At 43.4% G+C, this 20,871-nt stretch overlaps 1 protein-coding gene across 6 annotated transcripts in view; it reads left to right on the forward strand.

Annotated features, from left to right (window-relative positions):
• Slc44a5 (solute carrier family 44 member 5) overlaps positions 1–20,871 on the forward strand; it is a 341,526-nt gene that overhangs the window by 160,821 nt on the left and 159,834 nt on the right. For 5 of the 6 annotated variants that reach the window (XM_031375927.1, XM_031375925.1, XM_031375924.1 and 2 more), the window contains one exon: positions 17,010–17,039. The exons of the other annotated variant lie outside the window; for it this stretch is intronic. In XM_031375927.1, the coding sequence (XP_031231787.1) occupies positions 17,010–17,039 (30 nt within the window). The remainder of the gene's footprint in view (positions 1–17,009; positions 17,040–20,871) is intronic. 6 annotated transcript variants of the gene reach the window in all.

Raw genomic sequence — 20,871 nt, forward strand, 5'->3', positions numbered from 1 at the left:
GTTCACACTCCCAAATAAGTCTCTTTCCTATCCTCTTTGCCTCCCTACCCTTCCTGCCATCCATCTTCCCTACCTCCCCCATCCTCCCTGCCTCCCCCGTCATCCCTGCCTCCCCATTCTCCCTTCCTCCCACTTTCTTGGAGCACTCTTCCATAGATTCATTTCTTTTCCTCCTCAGAAGTTTCTCATGTTTTGTCCTTCCTGCCTTGAGCGCTAACCCTTCTGACCCTTCATCTACTTGATTCCTGTCTTTGGCAGCTCATGGGTTTTTCCTACCCACAAAGCTGGGTCAGGTTTCCTTGTTCATACTTTTGTGTGACCTCCTCTCTACCATGCCTCAACATACTACTTCAATAATGAAATATGAGTTCATAGTTAGTTGACTGCCTCCTTCTCTGAAGCTCCAACAGAGCAAGGCCTGTGTCTGTCTTATTCCTTGTTGACTCTGATGCATGAATGGCATAGAATACAGTAAGGATTCCATAAATATTTCTGGATTTGACAAACCTTTGTAAGGTTTCCTGGCACACACTTGCCTCCATAAAGAGGAAACAGGTATCTGAAAAATGACACCTTAATAAATTAACAGATCCAAACCTACTATAAAGAATCAAACTTGACCTTGCTTCTGTCATTGTTCAATGACATCCTTCTATAGGAAAAAATAAAGAGGATTATGGACTATTAAATGAAGAATGTTTGGAATATTGGGTAATTTGGCAACTCTACAAGTTTATGTTAAGTTCCAGAAGGGCAAGTGAGTCGTAGGCCAATACGGATGCTGCATGAAGGGAATGAGTTGAAGTTCCCTTCTGATGTAAGACAAGAAGCAGGGGAGATTGAACTCAGGAGAGCGACTACAGGAGACTCTGGGCAAGGCTGGTCTCCATGGCAGCTTGCTGGGATGGAGTAGCTTGCAGTCCATGGCAAGATCCTGGACTGTCTACCCTGGTGTATGCAGCAACAGAGCCTTCACAAAGTCATGAGAGATTTCTAAAATTTATAGCAGTGAGCACAGATTCTTGGCTTACAGGGAGAAGGGGAGAAAGAAAGAAAGAAAGAAAGAAAGAAAGAAAGAAAGAAAGGGAGAGAGAGAGAGAGAGAGAGAGAGAGAGAGAGAGAGAGAGAGAGAAAGAAAGAAAGAAAGAAAGAAAGGAAACCAGGGGCCCCATAGTTTGCTTTGTGATCAAACCCCAAAGGACCAAAAACTTCTGTGTAGCCACACCTCTGAGAAGTTACACCATCTCCCATCAGTACCATGCGTGTCACTGTAATGAGCAAGCCCTTAGCTCTTGGGTCTTTGGCAGTCATTCTAGATCTAAATGCTAACATAATATTAATCACTCCTGAGGAACCCTGGAAGTGCCTCACACCACATTCCAATGTAGCCAAAATGGAAACTACATTTCCACATGAATTTTGCTTATAACAAGCCAAATTTTGTAGGATAAGTTGTGCCTTATCAAAGCCAAGGTGGGTAGAGGATGCACCTTCCCATGGATATGCTAAGTGTATGAATTGTTAGTATGCGTGCTCATGCCAGAGCAAGAATTTTGGAGGCATGCTTTTGTCTTATGGTCTACCTGAAAGAGGCTCAAGTGGGGAGACATGAAGTAAATTTCAGGCAGAGTGCCAACTTGGATTTGATATTGCCTTGCTATAGAGAGAGGGACTTGTGGTTGTGTCTAAGCTCAAAGTGTCCAGTGGGAGAACCAAAATGTTTGAAAGGACCCAGGATTTACTCACTAAAGTAGTTGATCCCAGACTTGTCCCTACCTTGTCTTATAAGGTCACAAAACTTAAACTCTTGATCATTGATATGTGAGTTTTCTCTTTTATTGCTGTGTTCAACAAGCATTTATAGAATCCTTAGATGTACCTGGAGATATAAGATAAAGGCATAGTTCTTATACTGAAAGACAAGTACAACTTAGGTGACAATGTTATTGCATGACAGATAAATAAATAAATGTGCTATTTTCCTCTTCAAAACTTAGAACATAAAATCTGTTCTGTTTAATTACTCATCAGAGGCATGTTTAAAGACTGCCGTCAATCACTTGGAGTTCAGGCTGAAAGCTGACGCAGGACTCATTATCACAATGAGCTGTCATTCAGCAGAGCCCACTACTGCCCAAGTGTGTGGGTGACATTGAGCTGAGAGCTGTACTTTGGCATATATTCTAATATCCATGTAAACCAGCAATGAAATCACCAAACGTATGGTTTCAGCAAATGTATGGTTTATCTCAGCATAGCAGCTCTTCAGAGTGAAGGTGGGAGAATAAACCAGAGAGTTCTACTGCATGTCTACAATGGAGAGAAACGGGAGTGATCAGTTATTAGACATGGATAAAATGCTTCAGTGAGGCTGTGTGCTTTGGACAATCAATATATGCTAATATTTCTAAGGAGTACACACATGAGTGCTTCATCCCCACCCTCCCTCCCTCTTCCTCCCATTCCAGACCTCGAGTACACAGTCTCCTTGACTTTCCCTTTTGCCTTGAGGGACTCGCTTTTGTTCTGTGTGGGTTGAGATTGGGCTTTGCCATGGTTCAGTGACTGTGAATGAAAGAGGCCTCTGATTCTCTACTTGTGGCTACTTAATCCTCCCTTATCTTCCACTCACTGGATGCTCCAGTGCTCCTGCTCATTCAATTGTGAGCCCTTTCTTTTCTTTGTCCCTTCCTGGACTGAATCATGGCTATTGTTTTGCCTCTGACCTTTAAAGGAGAGCTATAATTAGCTAGCAAAGGCTGATGTATATGTGTGGCGTGATCTTTAACCTTCAGGTTTTTCTTTAGGGGCAGGAAACTGACATACTGTCTTGACAACTATCAAATGTGCAGTGTCAGCCTGTGCCAGTTAGCTCTTTCTGTCTCTTGATCTTGGTATTCCTTTCTCTTCAGCTTATTCTTAAGACAATATTTGGGATGTATAAAGGCTGCAGAAGGCTATCTCTTTATGTAATTTGCTCCTTTCTCTAGCCATATGACCTGGATAAGCTGGTATTAACTGTGCTTCTGAGGAGGCGTTGAAAGTTGGTTCAAGCCACTATGCCAGCAGTTTGGTCCCTAGGCTGCTGATATCACACTGTGAACTTGGATCACACACTCCATCGTCCTTTTCAGTATCTTAACTGTGATGAACTTCCTATGCACACCTGCTGTCTAAGAGATTCTGTGGGACTGAATTGCTCCCCATCACTGGGCATGGCCGCAGGGAGCTTGACTGTGCTTATCCCATACCATGGTTGGATGAGTGCTGGGCTTCAGGGAAGTGCCCAGACACTGTTCTGGGGGTGGGGAAACGAAGTCTAAGATGTGGGAAAGCCAGAAGCTGGTGATTCTTGGCTTCCAGGTCCCTCGAGGTGCTGCTGGAGAACTGCGCAGAAAAGTCAGGAACAAAGTGTCAGGGTTCCCTGGACCTGAGATGAGGCCAAGGCACTGGTGGTTCTCAGATTCTTGGACATCCAGGCTCTGGGAGGGGAGCTCTGGCTTAGCTCTGCAGTGATTGTCCTTAGCTTGGTGATGGTTGTCTAGAGAAGTGTAGAGAGGCCTTCTGTGGAAGACTTAAGTTGTGGTTAAGTAGTCCAAGGCCTCCCCCATGCTCTCCATGATGGTCCTTGATGAAAGAAACAGTCCATGGTTCTAAACAGTTTATTGACTGTTCATTGTAGAAAATGGATGCATAATGACTTCTTAGGGTAGACCAGGGATTAAATACCTTTGGCAGGGAGGAATGTCTGGGAAGGGGAGCTTATTGGCTCCCTCAGGGCCTCCAGGTACCTCATTAGCATGGGGAATTCTGTTCTAGGCCTACCTGACCACAGGTCATGTTTCCTTATGTGGGAAGTGTGGCCTGTGTTCCAGGCCAGAAATTTGGCAGGGAGCAGGGAGCTTCCTACCATCTCAGGTGTGTACCCAAGTTTCTGGGACCTCAGATCCGCTCTGTCTTACCAAGTTCCCTGGCACAGTTTGCCTTTCCTCAAGATTCCATGATTTGCTTTCTCACCAGGCTGCAAGCTGCTCAGAGCAGAGACAGGGTCTTGCCATTTCTCTGTCCTTGGATCCAAGCTGTGCATACAGAGAAGGAACTCAGAAGCTTTTGGATGATCAAATGCAAGAAATACAAATGTGGTTTCATCCAAAATAGCAAACAAATCTTGTTGCAGGAATATAAAAAAATGAATCCACCCCACAAACTTTCCCCCTGGGCCACGTTCTTGAGCCGGTATTGACCAGCATCACCATATCCCAGCATGCTCTTATTATTCTCTCCCAGCTATTAAAAACCTCTTGCTCACATGCAACTCTTTATACACAACCACAATCATTCATCTAAATAGTGCCTAAGACCCAGTAAGTAATACATGACTCTTAAAGCCTTAATATCCAATCAGATTTATATAATAATAAAAATCACAATTTACAAGATGCCAATACAATAATTTCAGAACAAAATAATAAAGACAATATTTGAACCCAATTAATCTACTTTGTAAGAACCTGCTTAGTTGTATAACCACGTGGGGTCTGGCTCATCCTCATCCTCTGCCTCCATGATGATGACCTCTTTCCTCCTGCTCCTGACCTCTTTCCTCCTCCAACTCTAGCTCCACCTCTTTATTCCTGTCCAATCACAGGCCTGTCACTGCCCTAATGTGATTGGATAGAGAAAATGCTGCAGCATTTCACCCTTTCTGTTCAATTAAAACAAAAACAGAAACAAAAACAAAAACCCCAAAAATCCTTCTCTCAAAATATAAAGTGAACACAACTATTACATATATTGTAAATTATCTTGTATAAGGTATATCTGACACTTAGTCTAACATCTTTGCCAATAAAATTGAACACTATCTTCTATCTTAACTTAAAAGACAAAAACTTTGTACCTGGCTATGTCTTGGCTTAGATTGGATGCCATCTGAAAACCATTTTCTTAAAAGTAAAAAGCCTGGGCTGGCTAGGAGACTATGTAGTTTTTCAACTCCATTAGAAATCCAAGAACGACTAAATAATAGTGAATATATGGGAAGCCTAACACAGCTTCTAAAATTTAGCTAATTGAGAGAGACTGATGGACACCTGGACAGTCCTTACTTTAAAACTTTGGAGCATCAGTTTTCAGCCATCTGACAGACCTGTGTAATGCAGAATTTAAAGGACTGATCACCCTGTGTTGGCAGAGATTCATCAGTTGACTATTCCGCGTAGTGTGTCCTTTCCTGGACAACAATTTTGTCTATAGATGGAATGAGGCAATTTCTGCCTAGAGGCTGTCTCGCCACAACTGGAACAACTCCACTGACTCTCAGTTTCTTCTTTGAATCTGAGAAAGGGGTGCTGTTAGGAGCAGACAGGTCTCTATTCAAATGAATAAATAATATTAAATGTCACATTCTGTGGATTTCTGATGTTTTTGAAAACCAACTATCTATGTAAAGTAATCTGGACTGTTGTCTGTTAACTACTCTTAGTTATTTTTAATTAAAATCTTGAAATCACCCTAACAATAAATTCAGAGACAAGAATTTGTTAATTTGGCCCTAGACTCACAGGTCTAAACATCTCAGATCTGTCTATAATAACAGCAAAAGAAGGACTAGGTCTAAGCCTTGTACTTTTAATTATTTAGTATCAATAGAAGAAATTTATACCAATGATAACCTTGATTTTTGTATCAAAATAAATTCTGTACCAAATAGGAACATCTGACTTTAACTTAGTAACAATTATAAGGTTTTCTATCAAATGAAATTATGGCTATACAATCAATTCTGGCTATTTCCTCCCTGTTCCCAATATGACCATTTTTACATTTTCTAGAAAGACAACCTATTAATAACCCTCTCCAGCCCCAAAGCCCAGGGAACTGGGCTGACAACTCTTCATAACTTCTTCAAGCTGAACATGGTCATTGAGATATTATGAAGTGTGGGGGAGGGGAAACAGGTTTATTAGTCTCTGATGTCTGTATCTTGACTGGATCTGACTGAAGTCCAGGACATCAGGAGTTCAAGCAGGCCAGTTTAGCATGCCTGACAAGGAAATTCACCAAGACTTATATTCTGTAATATATAAATCTCAAAACAAATTTTCAGTATCATCAAGATATATTTTTTGCTTGAATTTCTGGAATCTAGTTCTCTGGAAGGTGTAAATACCTTAACCTCCTTTTCCAAAAACACAAAAACAAAATCTTTTCCCCAAATCAGCATACCTTTGAGCCAGTAACCAGAAAATCCTTCATTTTGACCTCTCTCCCAGAGGAATAATATAACCACCAATCAACATCACACCTATTTTGAAAATTAAAACAATCTAAAACAAATGAAATAAATCAATATATTGTATGAGCCTCTTACTTAGGCCATTTCTACCTAGCCAAGTAGGAAAATGCCACTCAAAATTCCTGTGTAGGCCACGTTTGAAAGAATATGACTTTCCTCTGGCTAAGTAAATAGGTTATATCAACTTCCTGTTTGGTTCTCTGCCTAGAGCCTCAGACTTTTATTAATTAACTAATGCCTGTTCAAAGCAGGCAATGGTTAACAAAATCTAGGAAGTATAGGTTGGTTCATCTCAGTGGTCAGCTTGATAAGTTACGGAGTCACCTGGGAGGGCTTCTTGGCGTGCCTGTGGGGATTATCTTCATTACGTTAACTGAGATGGGAAGACCCTGGGCTGTGTGAAAAAGAGAGAGTGAGCCACATGCATGCTTTCATCTCCTTTGCTTCCTGCTCTCTCAAGAACCTACTCATATCTTCCTGGCCACGATGGACTGTTCCCTGGAACCGTGGTGCAAAAGAAAGCTGTTGTCTTTCAACTTGATTTTATTGGCAATCACTTTTAAGTTTGGGGTTCCCTGTGTGGCTACTGGATTCCCTTTCCTGTTCATTTTCTACTTCAGTTCTCACTCTTGCCACAGGTCATTGTGGGGAATTGGAGGCATATTGGGAGACTGCACTTCCTCATTCCCAGGGAAGTGGATAGAGGAGATGGTCTTGAACATGGATTTCTTCAGAATGGTATGACTGAGGGACATCACAAGTCTTGGACTTGGTGCAGAGAAACTGCCACTTTTTGCTGTTGTTAAATTGCAAGTGAAAATAAGCAGTGCTTTGTTAGGAAATCTGAGCTGCCTTATATATCAGCATAGCAGTAATTGCTTGTTTGAAATTTATTTGCAAGATGGCACATTTATTGTCAAATATGTCTTTTTTATTTACTTCCTCTGGTCTGCCACCCATTGCCTCGATGCCAGAGCTTCTGCAAGGAATTGGTGTATTATGTTTCTCTCCTTTGAAGTGTCTTTTAAATGTAGTTGACATCAATGTATACCTACTTACATCCTAAAATGCAGAGAACAGTATGCATACACTGTTGTTTTACACTATTGTGTCAAAGGCATCTAGGGCAAACTAGATTTGAACTTTTGATTCAGGGATAAATTAGTGAAAATGAGGAACATTAAAATATGGGGTGAGGAACTGTAATATATGTCTGCATTAAGTGTATGCCAGTATTGTTACAGAGTATTAGCCATAGCAGGGAAAGCTACACTGAGCAATCTTAAAATGGACCTTGAATTAGCAATGATTGTTAGAAATATTTTTTAATTGCTTCAATAAATATTTAAAATAGCTCTGTGTTGTGTTCATTTATTTAACTCAAATGTTTTTAAACGATCACTGCCAGCTAACAATGTGGTACTATGAGAGGAAGCAATTGAGGAAAAGTGGGGAGGGGTGAACCGAAGGAAGAAAGCAGAATCCAGGGGAGAGGAGGAGGGAGAGAGGAAGGGGAAGACCCTACCTTCTCTTCACCAGTCCCTTCTTCTGTCTGGCTTTGATGCCCCACACTGGAGGCTCCTGTGTTATCGGGGAAAAGTGTTCATGTTGATAAAGGCTGGTGTTGTGGTGAACACATCCCCCACTTCTTACAGCTACCTGTGACAGAGCTTCAGCCTGGCTTACAGAGTGGGGACAGATTCATAACTGGTGCCCAGTGTCCTGGGAGAATGAGAGGTAGAGATGGCTTGAAGACTTCTGACTTGCAGAGTTCAATCTCACCTGTCCTACAAGTGTCTCTTTCTAGACTGAAAGTGTTCAAGCTGGTCGCATTCAAGACATCCATTATTTCCAAGTACTAATGCGCAGTGTTTGTTTCCTTTTTCCCATGGTGACTGTGTGGCTTTTTCATCCTGAAGACACTGGCCATCCTTGCAACCATCGTGGCTCCTCTTTTGAAATGCTCTTCACATAAGGAACATATTTTCTGGCTCCTTCTCCACCACCTTATGCTGAACTCTAATATCACTGTATTTCATTTTTTTCTTTTACTGAATTGTGTGTGTGTGTGCACATATGGGAGCAAATATGAAGGTCAGAGATCATTAACAGCTGTCATGTCTCAGGTAATGTCAAGTATTTATTTATTTTTATCCAGTGTCTCTCTTTGACCAAGTGCACTAGGCTGGCTAGCCACCATGACTCTCCCTGACCAAGTGCACTAGGCTAGCTAGCTGCCATGACTCCCCCTGGCCAAGTGCATGAGGCTGGCTAGCCACCATGACTCTCTCTGACCAAGTGCATGAGGCTGGCTAGCCACCATGACTCTCTCTGACCAAGTGCACTAGGCTGGCTAGCCACTGACTCTCTCTGACCAAGTGCATGGAGGCTGGCTAACCGCTATGACTCTCCCTGACCAAGTGCACTAGGCTGGCTAGCCACCATGATCAGAGAGAGAGAGCTCTTTGCTTCCCTCGTGTGGGAATTATAAGAATGTACAACTTGTGATGGTTAGTTTCATCAGGCAACTTGACATGGTCTAGAATCATGTGGGAAAGGAATCTTTTTGAGGCACTATCTAGATAAAACGGGGCATCTATGTGAGATTATCACAATCTGGTTAATTGAGGTGGGAAGCCTGCTCTGAATGAGCAGGGCCCCATTTCTTGGCCTGGGTCAAGGAAGGAATGATAAAGGAGAGAGGGAACCAAGCATTGTTCTCCCTCCAGACAGTGGATACATTGTGACCACCACCATCAAGCACCTGCCATCTTGGTTGACCTCCATGCATTGATGCCTGGAACTGTGAGCCAAACTAGCTCTTTCTCCCTTAAGTTGCTTCTGCGGGGTGTTTTATCACACCAACAGGAAAAGAGACCAAAACACCCCGCTGTCCAAGTTGGGGTTTCTGTTGTTGAGATAAAACCCTATGACCAAAAGCAACCTGAAAAGAGCTTATTTCATCTCAGCTCACACTCCATTCCTGAGGGAAGTCGGGGCAAGAACTCAAGTGTAGAACCCAGAGGGTAGAACCTGGAGGCAGAAACTGAAGTGAAGGCCACAAAGAAACACTGCTTACTGGTTTACTCCTCTTGATTGCTAACATGTTAGGCATTTCTTTTTCAGTTGAGGTTCCCTCTTTCCAAATGACTCTAGCTTGTGTTAAGTTCACAAAACACTATCTGGCACAGCCACTATGCAGGCTTTTTCACACGGCTGCTGAGGACTGACCTCAGCCACCTCTCCAGCCTAGATGGAAATCACTTTTCTTTGATGTATTATCTGTGAATTACTGGAATCACAAAACAGATTGCTTACTGATGCAGAGGATAAGGAGTTGCTTTCTTCCCAGTACCTGATCATGATGCCCAGAACAGTTAGCCATTGGCTTCTGGAGATGTCTGCATTTGATCACACAGCTTCATGTCTTCATACACTTGGTGTACTGTCTGGTTTTGTGTGCCAACTTGACACAGGCTGGAGTTATCACAGAGAAGGGAGCTTCAGTTGGGGAAGTGCCTCCATGAGATCCAGCTGTGGGGCATTTTCTCAATTGCCCCTTGTGGGTGGTGCCATCCCTGGCCTGGAAGTCTTGGGTTCTATAAGAGAGCAGGTTGAGCAAGCCAGGGGAAGCAAGCCAGTAAGGGATATCCCTCCATGGCCTCTGCATCAGTTCCTGCTTCCTGACCTGCTTGAGTTCCAGTCCTGACTTCCTTTGGTGATGAACAGCAATGTGGAAGTAAGCTGAATAAACTCTTTCCTCCCCAACTTGCTTCATGGTCATGATGTTTGTGCAGGAATAGAAACTCTGACTAAGACACTTGGTAACTGTAGGTTCATTTTGGACCCAAGTGCTGCAGGATATGTTCACAGGAACATCCGGGTGGGGAACATCAAGGGTCTTCTCTGTGGTAGTCAGTGTGTCCATTTGTCCACACAGTTCCCAGCCTAATGTCTTCTAATCTCCCTGGCCTTGTCTTAGCTCCTCACAGCTGCCAGGCTCTTTCCTTCCTAACATGGGCTCTGTGCCCATGCCTGCTCTTGGGTCAGTCCGTGCCCATGCCTGCTCTTGGGTCAGTCTGTGCCCATGCCTGCACTTGGGTCAGTCCGTGCCCATGCCTGCTCTTGGGTCAGTCCATGCCATCTCTGTGCCTTGTGCTCTCTTCCCATGCCTGCTCTTGGGTCAGTCCATGCCGTCTCTGTGCCTTGTGCTTCCTCTGCACAGCACCCATTATACGATGTCTGCAAGTAAATATTAGCATGCTTATTGCTCACACCTTGTCAACTTAATGATTAAAACCAACTCCCGATGACCCATGTGGACAGCCTGGCATTGAAACCCAGCTTAAGGCTGGTGCATGCTGACTGTGTGGATGAGGAAATCAAGGAAGGAAGGAAGGAAAGAAGGAAGGAAGGAAGGAAGTAATAGACATGTGGTAATTGCTATGCCCACATCTCATCCAGTTCTTTCCTTAAGTAATGAGCTCATAACCACCCATTCCTCAAGAGATGCAGACTGCCTATCATTTCAGTTGTGAATGCAGATCTCTATCAAGGATCAGTCAGCAAAGGTGGAAGCCAGGACTTGATGAGGAGGGAAGTTTGGCTGACTGTGGAAGGGCAGCTATGTGGTCTATTTCTGTGAAATGTGCATGGAAAGATAAGGTAGAGTGTGAGCAGGCAGTAGCAGCTGAAGAGAATCCACACTGACAGACTGGCACAGCAAAGGCAGCTTCTGACAGAACAATAGGCTGGAAGCCCATGGAGGCTCTGGGTGATCTCTCTCCTTGAAGAGAGGCCCAAGCCCAAGAGCTGGAATTCAGGGGCCTAGATCAGTCATCAAGGTTGGCAGAAGTGAGGAAGGTCCTCAGGGCGAGCCATGGGAACTGGATTCATGGACACAGACACTGGGGTAGACACACCTCTGTCACTGAGAGTGACAGCAGAGTGAGGACATTTCAAGGCCAGATGCATGCTGGGATTCATCCCCAGAACCTGGATCACAGGTATGAACTGGCATTAGGACCACACTGAAAACAGCAACTTTGTGGTTTAGTTTTGAACACTCTAAACAGTAACATATAGTACGCTTACCAAAAATTGACCCTGTGGGAAGCATTTTGTTTTTCTTTCGATATCTATTAATTTTTAGTTAAAATAACTGTTACTATAAAGTGGTTTTGTAACTATTATAGAAAGTTAAAAAAATATATCAAAGGAATATGAAACCCATGCCAGTCATCTATAGACAGTGCTGGTCAGATTTCTTCCCATGTCTGTCACTTTTCACAAGAATAAGCTTTTGTAACAGCCAGATGTGATGCTGCACACCTGAAACTCCGTATTAGGGAGGACGCGATAGGTGGATCCCTAGGGCTTGCTGGCCAACCGTTCTGGCTGAATTTATGAGCTCCTGGTTCCCTGAGAAACACTGTCTCAAAAGAGAAGAAAGGTGGAGAAATTGAGGGAGGCACACAGGTCTACCTCTGGCCTCCACATGAATGCACAGACATGTGAACATGCATACATATACTTGTACACACACAAAATCACATGTACACATGCATATTCATACACAAGTGTACACACACATTCACATGTGCACATAAACACATACTAGTGCATGTATACACATACTCACACATATGCTTGCATATGTTCACATGTACACATAGGTGCACATGTATATATACATACATATGCACACACGTGCATGAACACTCAAGTGTGCACATATGCACACAAATGGGCATGTGCAGATGGATAGACACTCATATGCACATGCACACAGATAGACACACACATGCACATGTACACGTAGATAGACACACACAAGCGTGCGCAATACTCATACAAGAATAAAACATTGCTTGGCGTGCTTTTTGCTAACTTTTTTTGTTTTTATATCAGTTTCTTAAGAATTGTGTGTGTGTGTTTGTGCATGCATGTGTGTGTGTGCATGTGTGTGTGTGTGCATGATGTGTGTGGGGGTGTTGCTTACATAGTGTGTGGAGGTCAGAGGACAGTTTTGTGGGCTTGGGTCTCGTTTTACCTCTGTGTGGCTTCTGGGGATTGCAAAATTGATCAGGCCTGTGAAGCAAAGACTTTCACCTGTTGAGCCATCTCATGAACTCTGCCTGAGCTTCCTGTTAATGTCCAATTTTCCAGCTCTCCAAATGTTCATTTTATCTGACATCCACCCTGTATTCAGATTCCTCCAGTTGTTCCCAAAATCTCCACACAGAATTCTGTCCAGATCAGAATCTAATCCAGGGCCAGACTTTGCATCTGGTGGTCTGGTCCAGATCCTGTTCTAACTGGCACAGCCTCTTGTTTCTCTGTTATTGTGGAGATGATCTCGTCTTCTGGACCTGTGTCCTTACAGGATGTCATGTAGCATCTTTTCTGCCTGTCCTCCGGCAGAAGTGAGGCTAAACCTACGGGATTGATTCCCACTAGACATTTGAGGCATGAGGTATATTTTTGTGTGTTTGTGTGCATGTGCACATGTGTGTGAAGGCCAGTGCACATGTTCCTCTGGTGCCATTCACCTTGGGTTTGCTTTTGTTTTGTTTCCAAGATGGCTCCTTTTATGGACTAGCTCTCACTAAGTAGGCTAGGCTAGCTGGCCAGGGAGCCCTGGGGATCTGCCTGTCTCTGCTTCTCCAGGTCTTGGATTACATACAGGTGCACACCACCATGCCTGTCTTTTTTGGGAGTGTGTGTGTGTGTGTGTGTGTGTGTGTGAGAGAGAGAGAGAGAGAGAGAGAGAGAGAGAGAGAGAGAGAGAGAGAGAGGAGGAGAGAGAGAGAGAAGGGTGGTTAAGATGCATGTGGGCACAGTGTGTGTGTGTGTATGTGTGTGTGTGTGTGAGGGGGGTTAAGATGCATGTGGGCACTGTGTGTGTATGTGTGAGAGAGAGGGGGGTGGTTAAGATGCATGTGGGCAGTGTGTGTATGTGTGTGTATGTGTGTGTGTGTGTATGGGGGGGTTAAGATGCATGTGGGCACAGTGTGTGTGTGTGTGTGCATGTGTGTGTGTATGTGTGAGAGTGGTTAAGATGCATGTGGGCACTGTGTGTGTATGTGTGAGAAAGAGGGGGGTGGTTAAGATGCATGTGGGCAGTGTGTGTGTGTATGTGTGTGTGTGTGTGTATGGGGGTTAAGATGCATGTGGGCACAGTGTGTGTGTGTGTATGGGGGGGTTAAGATGTATGTGGGCACTGTGTGTGTATGTGTGTGTGTGAGAGAGGGGGTGGTTAAGATGCATGTGGGCAGTGTGTGTGTGTGTGTGTGTGTGTGTGTGTGTGTGTATGGGGGGGGGTTAAGATGCATGTAGGCACAGTGTGTGGGTGAGTGTGTGTTCGTGGGAAGAGGCCTGAGGTTAAGGGTCAAGTGTCTTCCCCCCACCTCTTATATGGAGGACAGTCCCTTGCTGAACTTGGGCATCTCTGCTTATTTGGCTAGTCAGGCCGGACTGCTCTGGGACCTTTGTCTCTGCCTCCCAAGTGCTGGGATTAAGAGTGGAACATCACACCCAAATGGCTTTTCTGTGGGTTCTATGGACCTAAACTCTAGTTCTCACACTCAGGCACCAAGTCCTTTACCCAGCAGGCCATCTCCCCCAAAAGTTGCTGACTTTTTAAAAAAATATTTATTTATATGTTACTTGTATGGGTGTTTTATCTGCATGTTTGTGAGTGTACTGGCTATCAGTGGGTGCCAGGGCCACTCAGACTTCAGTATGAAATTCCAGATCCCTGATTACAGCAGAATGACCTGCTCAGGAGCATTCCCATCTCTTGTGATTTTATCGAGAGATGAGTGAACAGATCCCTTCTCCTAGCAATAGGTGTTCAGAATCTAATCTGTAGTTATTGGTATTGTCTTCCAACCACTCATAGTTTACAGTTTTAACTGGAATCTTTTCAAATGTTATAATTTTCGAGACATCGTTTCTTTGTGTAGTCTAGGCTGGCCTTGACTCTTGGCAACCTACTTTCCTTATCTCCCTAGTCCTGGAATACAGGCACACATCACATGCTGGAATTCTTGGTAGCTTTTGTGTATATACATGTTCATATGTGTATTGGTGTGTTTGAATGTGTGTGTGCCTGCATATGAAGGCCGGGGTACAACTCTGTTGTTCATTACATATAACCTTTTCTGGGATCTTGCCTGGAACTCAGAGATTTTGGAAGGAAAGCTGCCGGCTCTGGTTTCCTCCGATCTCCGCCTCTGCACACGGGGATTACAGATGCACATTACCACACCTGGCCTTTTTCTGAGAGTTCTAGGGATTGAACTCAGGTTGTTTAATCTTGCTTGCAAGGCAAGCACATGTCCACTGAGCCATCTCTGCAGCCCTTCCCTGGAATCGTTGTCCTGACTTGGGCCCTCAAATATTTGTTCCTGTTAGTCAGTTTGATAAGAAGCATCAGGACTGAGAACAGTTGTAATTTATGCCCAGCAGCTTTATAGAGGTGATTATTTTTAAAAATTATTAATTATTTGACAGTTTTCATAATTATGCTGTCATATTCGTCCCCTCCCAGCTTTAGACTTTCCAACCCACCCAACTTTGTTCTCTCTTTTCCTCCTTTTTTTAGTTATTATTGTTACATGTATATATAGATATAAGTATATAAATACTTATTGAGTCCACTTAATATTGCTTTATGTATATGTTTTCAGGGCTGGCCACTTGGTACCGTAAAACCCACCAGAGGGCTCATCCCTGGGGAAGACTGATTCTTTCTCTTAGTAGTCATTATCGCCTGTAGCTCTTCATCCAGGGTAGGGGCTTGTCAGATTTTACTCGTGCATGTTGGCATATCCACCAGTGTTGTCATTGTTTGGGTCTTGTTTAGGTGACCAGATTGTTCACATTTCATGGGTACAGCTTTCCTGTCCAATTAGAAGAAAGATTTTTGCAGTGAATTTCCCGGACATCTGGCACCTATGATTTTTCAGTTCCCTCTCTTGAGTCTCTGAGCCTTCGGTATAGTCCTTGTGGGTAGACGTAATACTTGTAGTTGAGCACCCTACCTACGGTTTTTTCTCTGCATTGTGACAGGTGGCTTTCTGTAATGGTTCCTATGTGCTTCCTTGATGAGGGTGAGAGCTCCCCTCACCTGTGGGCTGGGTGAGAGCTCCCCTCACCTGTGGGTTGGGTGAGAGCTCCCCTCACCTGTGGACTGGGTGAGAGCTCCCCTCACCTGTGGGTTGGGTGAGAGCTCCCCTCACCTGTGGGCTGGGTGAGAGCTCCCCTCACCTTTGGGTTGGGTGAGAGCTCCCCTCACCTGTGGGCTGGGTGAGAGCTCCCCTCACCTGTGGGTTGGGTGAGAGCTCCCTTCACCTGTGGGTTGGGTGAGAATTCCCCTCACCTGTGGGTTGGGTTGGGTGAGAACTCCCCTCACCTGTGGGTTGGGTGAGAGCTCCCCTCACCTGTGGGTTGGGTGAGAGCTCCCCTCACCCGTGGGTTGGGTGAGAGCTTCCTTCACCTGTGGTTACAGGAATGCAGGTGGACATCATGGCGGTTTAAGGAAGTGGCACTAAGTTCCCCTCTTTTCAATCACTTTAATGGGCTGGCAAGCCAGCTTAGCCAGCACCAGAGAGGAGGGATTCATTGGAAGAGCAGCTCCTTCCCATGCACAATCAAAGCTTGTACCCTTGGATGTGCAGGCTGCCTTCAGAGCTACAGGAGGTTCCTTAAAGCTGAAGACAAGACTTAGCAGGATTAAAGTGGCTCTGCTGCTCTTCAGTCACAACTCTGTGGCTCCCATCTATGCTGCCTATTCTGCTTGTAATTAGAGGATTTGATGTATACTAAGAGTTCTTGCGTGTGTGTGTCAAATGAATCTTCTGATGTTTAAACAGTAACAAGTGAAAACTGAAAGGCCTTGTTTTCTGGTGATAAAATTTGGTAGATGTGTGATCAAATTTTTTTTTGAGTCTGTACAAATCATTCATTATGACCAAGGCAGGACGCAATTGAGAACATTCATGACTTCATTTCCTCACTCTCAAACCAAATCCTATTCTCCCAGCTCTGTGTCTGTAGGTTAGTACAAGCATCCCTTTCCCGTAGCAGAGACAACCAAACAGAAGATCTTACCACATTGCTCACGTGCACTGTGAGGTTTGGCCTACAGTGCCGGAGCATATCCCTATCTCTGGTTAAGAGAATTACTGCTACTTCAGAAGACTGGAGTTTGAATCCCAACTATCATGTCAGGTGTCTGTAACTCTAGCCCAGGCCAAAATCTCTGTGGGTACTTGAACCTATGTATGTATATATTTACACATAATTAAAAATAATTTTTTAAAATGAATCTTTAAAAAAATCTGTGCCATAGAATAGAATAGCTGTTCATATGGTGTTTACACTGTTATTTCCTTGATACCACACTGGTATTATAAGTAATCGATATGTATAGATTATGTTTAAGGGGCAATACATATATATCACATACAAGTACTATCAATTTTCTGTGAGACCTGATACTACAGGTTGGGTCCTGCACAGAGTACTGGAACCAGCATCCTCTGGATGCTGAAGGACAGCTGGAGATTAGCTGACCCACCGACCTTCTGTTATTGTGTGCTAACATTCATGAGCTGGGATTTCTCAGGCGAGAGAGATGGTGTAGAGTACTAGCCATTTAAGTTCTGCACATAAATATTTGTTTGCCCTTTGTGCTTTCTCCTAGAAAAAACAGAGCCTGAGGATCAAGATGAGGGTGAGTCAATCTTTGTTAGTCTAAGAAGCCTCCATGACAGTCTCTCCAGTAATAAATATGTCATTTTTTCCCCCAAAATCCGGGGATAAGTAAATGTTCATTCAGAGAAAGGAATCCTTTTCCGGCTTCTCTTTGAAGTGAGTCTCTCACTGTGGAGCTGTAAATCTTTCTACCAGGAAGATCATCCCGTAGCCACCATGGTTATGTGACTCTACTCCCTGCCCTGCCTCTTCCAACTTCCATTTGAGTTTAGGGCTTTGGCATGCAAGGAGTTCCATTTAAATCTCTTTCTGACAGTGACCTCCACCATCAGACTTTGAAGACAGTGGGAGTGTCCCAGTCCTTTGTGTGACAGCTGACTCTCATCATCATAATTGGCCACATAGACCTGGATCTTATACTTGAAGTATGGGTTTGGATATTGGCAGCTGAGGTAGCTGCTAGCCCATGAAATACAGATCTCAAGGCCTGCCCCAGATTAACCAAGTCAGAACCTTCATCCTCACAAGATTTTCAGAGGCTAATTTGTCACTGGAAGTCTGAGCAACACTGAATTCAGGAGTGCATCTCTGTTATACATTCTTACTGCCCCGAAATACAGAAATGGAAACTTGCTGTGCCTTCTGACATTATAGGGGTCCCTAAATTCTTAACTAGAAGTTTGGGTATGGGGTAAGAATGGTAAAATTTATTCTATTAGTAATTTGGAAATAATAAATGTCTTCACTATGGAAATAAATAAATAATTTCACTTATTTTTTATGATGTACTAATAAAGTAAAACTTCACATTTACACACAATTATTATTTGCCGGTTAAAGTTGTTCTCACACTTAAATACCATTTACAGTTTCAAATTCTCTTTTCTTAAATTTCTTAATTTGGTCCATTATGATCCTGCAAGGTAGGCAATCAAAACATTTAGAGGCTATTCTGTAAAATTTCAGACTTTGAGATTGGGGATAAAAAAGATTAGAGATGATAATGTGGAAAAAAGTAGAAGCCAACGCTGTCATCAGAAACCGGTAAATTATTCTAACTTAAAATGGACCATGAGGCAAAACATCTCACTTTTCAGTAATGGTTGGAGTTTTGCTTTCATTCATAAATCTTAGCCTCCCAATTAGGAGAAAGCAATTAGGTCTATAATAAAATCCTCATCTTTCTGACAAGGTTTTTGAGATAAATGAACCAAGGACGAAGAAGCACTGTACCTTGGTTATAAAATAGACTAAGGATAGAGGGACCCTTGAGTGAGGAGCCTCCTTGGACAGACAGGAGTCCTAGGGCAAGGCTGGCAGAGGTGCCCCTGAAGCTCTGCCTCTTTCTCTCAGAGAAGGGGTGTCGGAACCACCTGGAATAAGCTCATCCTCAGCCCCTGGGAACATCACTGTGGCTGGGGAGACATCCTGAGAGTGTGAAGCCTAGAAGTCAGGGTGTGTGCCTGCATGGCGTGCTATCAACTGCCATTTGTCTTTACGAATTGCTCCTTCCATATTTGCACTTCTTTTTAAGACTATGATGTTAAATAAAGCATAAATGTGTTAACAATATGGGTGAATTTAGGTAAATCAGAGTATTGAACATCTGTCAGTTGAGCTTAACCAATAGGAACATTTTTCAACAGACTCAAGGCTACCATGGATTCACTGGTAGCCTTCCTGGCCATTTTTTAAGTCAAGCTCTCTGTCTGTCTGTCTGTCTGTCTGCCTGTCTGTCTGTCTGTCTGTCTGTCTCTCTGCCTCTCCTGTCCTCCCCTTCCTCTCTCCCTCCCTTTCCTCCTTCCCTCTTTTTTTTCTTCACAGATTCTCATGTAGCTAGCCTTGAGCTCACGATATAGACAAGGCTGTCCTTGAACTCCTGACCCTTCTGCCTTTACCTCCCAAGCACTAGGATTACAGGTATGTGCCATGGTCCAGATTCCTTTTGTCCTCCTAAAGGGGAGGGTACCTCTCTTCCTCTCTAAGGCTGCTACCTGGACGGGTTGTCCCACCACCATCTCAATTTAAACTTGCCTTTATTGGCCATTTAACACTGAAAGACATGAGAGCTCAGCCCCGGGATCGGAGTAGCTCTTTCTCCTGACCATATTACCCCATTTCTTCACAGAGGTTGCTTTATAGCCTGACCTCTCCTTTCCTCCAAGTCAGTCTCTCTCCTGCTCACTGGTGTGGTGATGTATATCCCTTCACAGAGCAGGCTTCTATATTATTTCACTGCTCCAGAGTTTTCTTTCCCACTCTGGGTTTAGGAACATTAACACAGTCAGCCAGTCTTTGAGAAGTGTATTGATGTGGCTACCCACTTATCATGCCCTGGCTCCTCTTTCTCTGATGTCTCCTCCTCTGTCTGAGTTCTGAGCAACCTTAGGATGTATCCTTTCTCTGTAGCCTCTCAGTACTGAGAGACCTCAGGATGTATCCTATCTCTTTTCTGTGTGGCTCCCTCTGGTCTCTTAACATTCCCCTCCAGCCTGGCTTCTCTTTCTTGATGTGGATTTCTTTATTCGCCTTCCTGTCCCAGGGGAACTTACTCCATCTCTGAAATGCCATTTCTCACCAACCCCTCTGCATCAGAGCCAAGACCTTGATACCACTGGCTGGTTTTCACAGCCTCTTGCCTTAATGTTTTAGATGCAGCAATTATCTGGAGCCGGTTTTCCTTAGAGCAGTCAGAGGACTCTTGAAGTCAGGGTGAGGACAAAGCAAATGCTGAACTACTATTTAAATGTTCACAGCCCAAATGGGAATGGTTTAACATTACTTTTCCCTTTAATTACACTTTAATTAATTTAGCCAATTTTAGTCTGTTAGTACATAAATATCGGCACTCACAAGACTAAATGTACTAGCCTAGCTTAGAATATGTCATCTGAAGTATTGGCTGTTGACCTTAGACCTCAATACTGATATTTTATAGCTGTTTCAACTTTAAAATATTTTAACCTTGTTTCTGTCTACATATGAATATTACCAGATTTATAGTACCAATTTTAATGAGAGAAAGAGGAAAAACTGACTAGATTATTTGTATCTTTAGTATTGTTAATTTTATGTCACCATAATTTTATCTAGCTAGTCTAATTTTATGTGTATTGAATGGTATTTTGTGATGTGTCCTCATTACCAAAATGCCAAGGTTAAAATATTCTATAATTTTAATTGCTCTTCTGTCCCACTCAATCATGATGTCAGTGTTAGCTGTAACTATAGCAATAAAAAATCATTGTAAAAATAGATTTGACTTCAAGTATGGCCTCATCTCCAGGAGCTAGTGTAAATGTTAAGGAAAAGGACATATTTCCTGAGGCAAAATCTGTCATATGAGGCTGACTTCTGGTTCATTAGGAAAGTTCTCTGCCTTTATCATTGAGTGTATATTCCAGATGGCAATACAGTATATTTTTCTCTCTCGGAGGGGGAGGGCTGCCTGTTGACACAAAGCATAGCAATCAGAGATTCCTCCTGTGTATGATGAGGATCTTTTAGAAGGCTTAACTAATGAGAACATGGTTTCCTGCCTAGTTTTCTTATGACTGCACTCATTCTCTTCACTTCTGATGGGTTAAGTCATTGAAGAGCAGAAACCCCTATTAGTTAATTTTTAAAATGGTTTGGTCTAGTGCCTAATGCTTTAAACTGTTAAAATCAGATAAAGTAAGGCGAGGTGTGTGGGGTTGGCACACTTCTAATCCAAGAACTCAGGAGGCAGAATTAGAGGCAGAGGTAAATCTCTTCGAATTTGAGCCCAGCCTGGTCTACATAAGCCAGTTCTAGCCTAGCCAGAGTGACCTAGAGAGACTTTGTTTTAAAAAACAAAACAAAACACACAC

Source organism: Mastomys coucha, unplaced genomic scaffold (assembly GCF_008632895.1).
Source record: "Mastomys coucha isolate ucsf_1 unplaced genomic scaffold, UCSF_Mcou_1 pScaffold16, whole genome shotgun sequence".
Taxonomy (NCBI): domain Eukaryota; kingdom Metazoa; phylum Chordata; class Mammalia; order Rodentia; family Muridae; genus Mastomys; species Mastomys coucha.